Source organism: Solanum tuberosum, unplaced genomic scaffold (genome assembly GCF_000226075.1).
Source record: "Solanum tuberosum cultivar DM 1-3 516 R44 unplaced genomic scaffold, SolTub_3.0 scf00105, whole genome shotgun sequence".
Lineage (NCBI taxonomy): Eukaryota > Viridiplantae > Streptophyta > Magnoliopsida > Solanales > Solanaceae > Solanum > Solanum tuberosum.
In genome coordinates this window covers 1,048,559-1,056,162 of record NW_006239031.1, presented here as the reverse complement: position 1 = coordinate 1,056,162, position 7,604 = coordinate 1,048,559, and the positions used below count along the sequence as shown (strand labels likewise).

The 7,604-nt window shown below is 38.7% G+C and overlaps 1 protein-coding gene across 2 annotated transcripts; it reads left to right on the top strand.

The window, feature by feature from the left end:
* On the top strand, positions 1-7,206 carry LOC102603063 (uncharacterized). 2 transcript variants are annotated; one of them, XM_015309551.1, is made up of 12 exons: positions 1-109; positions 234-433; positions 1,193-1,317; positions 2,376-2,820; positions 2,922-3,037; positions 3,166-3,949; positions 4,114-4,566; positions 4,670-4,858; positions 4,956-5,177; positions 5,717-6,038; positions 6,170-6,359; positions 6,498-7,206. In XM_015309551.1, the coding sequence occupies exons 2-12, from the start codon at positions 236-238 to the stop codon at positions 6,979-6,981; spliced, it is 3,528 nt and encodes a 1,175-aa protein (XP_015165037.1). In that variant the 5' UTR covers positions 1-109; positions 234-235; the 3' UTR covers positions 6,982-7,206. The 2 variants fall into 2 exon arrangements, with proteins under 2 accessions (XP_015165037.1, XP_006349364.1); XM_006349302.2 differs by lacking the exon at positions 1-109 and having other exon boundaries at positions 116-433.
* The last annotated feature ends 398 nt before the right edge of the window (positions 7,207-7,604 follow it).

Sequence of the window (7,604 nt, the reverse complement as noted above, 5' to 3'; positions counted from 1 at the left end):
CCCAAATTACATTTTACAAAAAATAAAAAAAACTCTCTCTCTCTCTCCTTCACAAAATCATCGCGACTTTTCTAGAAATTCAAATTTCAATTTCTCTTTTAAAAAAAAGGTTTAAATATTCATCGTTGTAATAATTATTGTAATATTCATAGATCAAAGTTCAAGTTTCGAGAAGTGATTTGATCGTTTGGTTATTTGGAGATTTGATTTGTTTATTTTTATTTGGGAAATAGAGATGGAAGTGGAGTCGCCGGAAAGAGGGAAGATAGGTGGAATAGCGATAGAAATTCCGGCGAGTGATGACGGAGAAACGATATGGTCGCCGCCGAGGGTTCCACCTAGGCTTCTTCAAAAGTTATCGGAGCCTAAAACTTCTTCTCCTACTGCTGAAGAAATTGAGGCTAAGCTTCGTGGCGCCGATCTTCGTCGACAGGTCTATAACTTTTTCCGATAAGCTGTAGACAGTCGATAATTATTTTTTTATCTTTCTATTTTAAGGAATTAAAATTGATTCCCTTTTTGCTTCTACTTCCATGTTTTTAGTTAACTGTTATAGTAATTTATTTTCCAATTTGAACATGTCGTTGTTGTTTTTGGAAATATTAGTAAAGTGCATGATGATTAGCTTTCAGATATTCTTATTACTTGTAGGATCAGTTTTGTTCAAAGTCCTGGTTTTGATCAAGTATATATTTTTTTATGTAGTGAAATAGCTTTCCCTTTGTTGTAAAATTTCCTCTCGTTCGTACGGTTGTTTGTTGTGTTTGGTAGAGGTGTGCGATTCTTTCCTTTGTGTTACAGTTTGTTGTTAGGTGACGAAGAAAAAGACCATTTTCTGGTTTTTGTTCATCCCTTCTTATAAAATATACTCAATCAAGCAATCGACTAAAAACTCAATCCTGTATCTGTTGTGAATAAAAAGTTACGTTCAGATGTTTTCTTCAAAATACAATATTGATGATCATAGTTCCACTGCTTCCCCTATTTTGCCTTTACATATTTAACTACTTTTTTTAGTTAATTCATATGCTAATTCCTGGTTAATTTCTTTATTTGTTGGGGTCCTAGAAGGTTTTTCATTAGCAGGAAGCATAAAGATGAAAAAGTTGCATAATGATTTTTCTGTCATGCTATTTCTTGATATATATTTGGATAATCATTCTATTAAAGCTTGCAATTTGGTATCGAGCAGAAATTCTATGAGTATCTATCAAGTAAAGCGAGACCAAAGCCCAGAAGCCCCTCACAGTCTCCAACTCATGGAGAAGATCTTGGACAGCGTCTTGAGGCTAAACTTCAGGCTGCTGAGGAGAAAAGGTAAATATTTTTTCTTGTATAGTTTTGTCCCTGAATCTATACTTACTGTGATATTTGTTCTGAGTAAAACTTTCTGCTGAAATCTTACTTGTACGTTTTTGTGCATCTACGCATTTTTTTAATATTCACCTTGTTTTACAGAGGTGGCACTTTTGACAGTGCTCAGGGTTCTCATTGAAAACTATAGAATTGTCAGCCATGTGATTCATCATAATTATGTAGACCACTCTAAATTATCACGTTTGGTAGTCTTTTGTCTTTCTCTATAAACCTTTTTCAGTTTGTCATTATAGCAATTGTGGGGCTGACATGTAACAGAATTATGTTCTCTTTGTTTGCTAGTCGTTCAAAGTATCATTTTCCTGGACTTTCTTTTATTGTTCACTGTATTTCATTCATGATCCCCTCCTCTCCGACCGGCTTTGAGATTATTTTTTTTGTTGAATCACTGTGGATGTTCACTACTTAAGCTTTGTCTTTTCTGTTGATCGTTAAAGAATATCTGCTTGAGCTTGTTTATATCTCCATGTGTACTAATAGTCTTCTTCTTTTAAAGCAAACTACTTGAGTTAAAGAATCTTGTTTCTGGAATTCATGCACTTCTGCTAGTGCATTTAACCAATATGGTCTACATTGAAGATCCTTTCAAACGGAACACAAACGCATCCCATACTCAAGTACACTTGCCTGAGAAAAGAAAAAAAGAGATGAAAAGCAAAACCACCGAGTTTAGAAGGCTGTGATTGGTCCAAAGGGCGGGTCACAGACGGATTTCTTGGTTATCAAAAAAAAAAAAAGCAAAACCAGGGGAAAAATGTTACCTTGATCTGATGTATGCACATAATCTCCATTGTTTGCCTGATTTTTATGACTAGTAGAGTTAAAGAATGGATGGACTTCGTGAACTGTATGATTGTTCATGTCATGCTGTTAAATATTAATCTTTCACAATACAATGAGTAAAATGACTGTTTTCTGTCCATGTTTTAGTAGGTTATTCTGTGTGACTTTGCAAGCCATTCCATTAATTTTGACTTCTAAGTTCTCTTTATTTGCAGGATGAGCATTCTAGCACAGGCTAAGTTGCGTCTGGCAAAATTAGATGAGTTGAGGCAGGCAGCTAAAACTGGAGCAGAAATGCGCTTCAGACAGGAACGAGCTGAACTGGGTACAAAGGTTGAGTTGCGTGTACAGCAGGCTGAGGTAAACAGAATGCTTCTCCTAAAAGCTAATCGCCTAAGGAGGGCCACACTGAGGGAGAGGACATCTCAATCATTACTCCGCCGAATGGCTCGTGAGAGCAAGTATAAAGAGCGAGTGCGTGCCGCAATTTGTCAAAAGCGTGCAGCTGCTGAGAAGAAGAGGATGGGATTGCTAGAAGCTGAAAAGAGGAGGGCATGTGCTAGAGTCATGCAAGTGCGGAATGTTGTGAAGTCCATTTCTCACCAGGAAGAGGTCAAAAGAAGGGAAATGCAAATTAAAATAGAAGACAAGCTGCAAAGGGTAACAACATATTTACTTGATTCAAGTTAAATAAATTTTAATGATTATGTCCTCTGTATAATGTGACACTTTCTGTCACTTTGCCACTTGACAATGAACAGGCAAAGAGACAAAGAGAAGAATACTTGATGCAGAGAGGTAAAGCACATAATTCCTTTTGTGACAGTTATGACGAGATGCATGACCAGGCTGACCTGCTTTCAAGGAAATTAGCAAGGTAAGGGAGCAAACTCTCTTTCGTTATGCAAATTGTCTTGATATAACTGAGCTCATTTTCGTAGTTGCATGAAATACTGTCGATAAGATGTACGGAGGTGATGATATCTTGTAAGTATCCTTTTCCAGGTGTTGGAAGCAGTTCCTTACACGTGGAAAGACGACCTTCCATCTTGCAAAAGCTTATACTATGCTGAGTATTAATGAGAATGCAGTTAAGGTAATGCCATTTGAGCAGCTAGCAATGAAGATTGAATCGCCTAATACACTACAGAGAGCGAAAGGTTTGCTCGATCGGCTTGAGCTTCGCTTCAAATTGTTGCGTGATGTTGGCAGTGCCACAAATACCATTGGTTGGGGCGATATTGATCATCTTCTCAACCGAGTAGCTACACCCAAAAAGAAGGCTACACCAAGGAGATCTCTGCGCAGTGGTGGTGCAAAAAAAACAGTATCCAACTTACCGGCAGCCAAAACTCCAGTCAAGTTGTTGAGGTATCCAGTTCGAATCGTGCTGTGTGCATATATGATTCTAGGTCACCCTGATGCAGTGTTCAGTGGTAAAGGGGAGCATGAGATTGCCCTGGCCAAATCTGCTGAAAAATTTGTCAGAGAGTTTGAACTGCTGGTAAGGATAATATTGAATGGCTCCATCCAGACTTCCGATGGGGATACTGATTGCGGATTGGCAAGGCGCAGGACCTTCAAGTCGCAGCTCACAGAGTTTGATTCAGCATGGTGCTCTTACTTGAATAGCTTTGTGGTGTGGAAGGTTAAAGATGCCCAGTCTTTAGAGGAGGATTTGGTTAGAGCTGCTTGCCAGCTTGAACTCTCCATGATTCAAAAATGCCGGATCACTGCTGAAGGAGATGGTGGTGCTCTTACTCACGATCTGAAGGCTATCCAGAAACAGGTTTTTAACCCCTAGATTTTATTTTTTCTTGCTTGAAGAAGTTGTCATTCCTTCAATATCTTTAGGTTCCTTATATTAGCTTCTTGGTTCAGAAAATGTTGCTTCTATCAAAAAGATTCACTCTTAGCGAGCATAATTTTTGAGACATCATTCCTGTCATGTAGGTGATTGAAGATCAGAGACTTCTAAGAGAAAAAGTGCTTAATATTAGTGGAGGTGCTGGTATTGAACGGATGGATAATGCAATTTCTGACACACGAAACAAATACTTTGAAGCTAAAGAAAATGGAAGTCCTGTGGGCTCTCCAATTATGCAGTCAGTATCTCCAAGCCCAATTGCTCTCGCAGGTGCCTCTTCTTCTCTTGGGGGTTCAAATAAAGGAGGGAATTTGCTTGAGGTGAGTGATCAGAAGCCAAACCGTGTGGTGCGCTCCTTATTTAGGGATGAACTACCTTCAAAAGTCGGTTCTTCTGCCAATAACAGCTTGCAGTCATCCCATACTGATGAGGGATTGGTAATGGAGAATGAATTAATTGTGAACGAGTCACTTCATGGTCAGCGTCTTGAATTTGCTGAGTCTTCAAAAGTTGCTGATAAATACGATAATAGTATTAAGGTAGGTGCATTCTTACATCTTGATTTACTAAACCATAGCACATTTGGTCCGGAAGGGACAGCAGAAACTTTTATTGATTTGTTCTGCCCTGATGACCTTACAGGACAAAGTTAGAGAAACGATGGAGAAGGCTTTCTGGGATAGTGTCATGGAATCCATGAAAAAGGATGAAAATAGATACAATCGAGTTGTTGATCTAATGAGAGAAGCAAGAGATGAACTTTGTAGTTTGGCTCCTCAGAGCTGGAGACAAGAGATTAGTGAAGCTATAGATATAGACATTCTCTCTCAGGTACCTCCCTGATCATTAAGGTCATGTGTCTGCTTCTTTTTACCTTATGATACGAGTAAGTTCTTCATCCATCTAACAATTTGCCTTCCTTTTTTAGTTGTTGATCTCAGGCAAACTCAACATGGATTATCTTCAAAAGATCATGGATTTCACATTGGTCACTTTGCAGAAACTATCCTCTCCAGCTAAGGAGGATGAGCTAAAAGCAAATTGTCAAAAGTTATTTGGAGAACTAGCTGATATATGTATGGATGGGTCAGAGAATTCATTTATCCTGGCACTAGTTAGGGGTTTGCGTTTTGTACTGGAAGAGATGCAGGTAAATAAATTTCTGAACATCTTTTATTCTTTCCTTGGTTTAAACATCACATCTATAGACTTAAGTGCACTAACTTTGTGGATAGTTCAGCAAGAGAGCATTGTTTCAAAGTAACGTTAGAGGACCAGGGATTGATATTGGTAGTACTATAGATATATACAGACGTTTTATTTTCTTGGTATCTCTTTCTCTCCTCTTCCTCCCCTCTCTTTCTATGCATGCTGCAGAATCAGGGGAGCACAAATCATCTGTAAGACGATAGAATTATAGCATTTATGTAGTCTAGAATAGGACCTATTTCACATTCCAAAGAAAGTGTCTTGGATACAAGTATATTCTATTCTGATACAGGGTGTTCTGGTGTTTGAATTGATCTTGAAACATAATTGTTGTACCACATTGCTTAACAAACAAGTCTATAGACTAGAAATTTTCCGTCAGCTATATCTTTGAGGATTTTTGTGCTTCCAATTCTGTTATCTCAGTATTTTTCTTAACCCAGTATAAGGTGTCTGACATTCCCTCTTTTTTTTGTGCAGCTGCTGAAACAAGAAATAAGCAAGGCAAGGATTAGAATGTTGGAACCAATTCTCAAGGGACCTGGAGCTTTAGATTATTTGAGGAAAGCTTTCACCAAGCGTTATGGTCTTCCTTCTATGGCTATGACCGCCTTACCCTTGACATGGCAGTGGCTTTTATCTGTCAAAGATTCCATGGACCAGGAATTTAATGAACACAAGGAGGCTCTATCCAGCCTGACAAGTGGACAAGATCGTTTCCTTCCTTCTGCCACCCTTAGAACTGGAGGAAGCTTTTCAGTTAAAATGAATAAAAATCATGCTTCACCTTTGACCTCTACAGGTTGGTTACCTCAGAGTCAGCCCCTTGCTTTACCTCTTTAAATTCCAAACTGCATCAGATCAATTTGGAGCATTCAGCTGCCTAGAATTCCTGCATCTTTTACCTTATTAGACTCTGTCTCTTCTTTTCAGAAGCTGTAGATGAATGCCAAGAATGCACGGGGGACAAGGTTGATTTATTGGTGAGGCTGGGATTGTTAAAGTTGGTAAATGCAGTATCTGGTCTGACGCAAGAAGGGTTGCCTGAAACTCTGCAACTGAACTTTTTTAGACTAAGGACTACTCAGGCAAAAATCCAAAAGATCATCGTAATAGCTACCAGGTAACTGTTACTCTATCTCATTCCCCTCTCCCTCTCTGGGAAGGAAAGTACAGAGGTTCTGAGATGAGAAATGCTCTTATTTTGATATCTTACTTGCCCTTTGATGATCTACTTATTGACTTGATTATGATTCTGCAGCATTCTAGTCCAAAGACAGGTTCTTCAGAGTATGCAAATGGTATTAAGTGCAGCAGATATGGATAAAATTGTTCAAGGAAGTGCCAAAGCTCTTTCTGAGCTCCTTGACTCCAATAATGATGCTGGTATTCAAGAGATCATCTCGACACTTGTCAAACCTTTGGAGCATGGCGACAATGGTACTGATGAGATGAAGCTTCAGCAGATCAAGGAGATCATGGCAAGGATGTTATCCAAGAGCCTGCAAGCTGGGGATGCTATTTTTGTGCATGTAGCCCGGGCAATATATTTGGCTGGAAGGGGAGTTGTACTTGGGGGAACTGGAAGACAAGGAAGAGAATTGGCTGAAGCGGCTCTATGGCAGGTGGGAGCAACTGTTCTAATTGATGAGATTGCGGATGCCACCTCTGTATTGGTTATGGCAGCACATGTGACGGTGAATGTTCATGGTCCTTGGTATGCACAGTTAGTAGATAATATGTGAAGGTATTTAACATTCTTTTGTATATATCAGGGCATGTAGTTATTATTCTGTATTATCTAGCTGTGAATCTCAGTCACCCTAGATTGAAGGTTATTGTTATTGTAGTAATGTGACTGGAAACCTAGAAAATGTAGATATTTGCTGAAATAAGGGTCAACTTAAACGCTTGCTTGTATATACATTTTAAGTTTGAGAAATAATTTGAATGCAGATTGGATGAAAAAATCTGTACTGTGAATCTGTGATGCACTACAAGCCTAATCCAGAAACACAAAACTGTTATTAAATTGGTGTTATATATATTCTTCCATAGCTTCCTGTGTTCTCACAGATGCACCGAAGATAACATTTGGAATGATCCATTCACTCTGCTTATCATGTGTTGCCTTTTCAACTAATACAAAAACGTAATGTCGAGGTGTGCATGAAGTTTGACTCGGACATATTAGTGCAACCCTCTGTTCCATCTGGCGGTGTATCGTAGTATTTCACCTTTCTCCTCATTTGATTTTCTTCGTGATTTTTTCTAAAGCTATTTCAGTAGGCATATGTTAGTTAATGTATAAGAGAATATGGGATCAGTTAAATGTAAAAAAGTTGCTATCATGTTCAGTAGCTTTAAC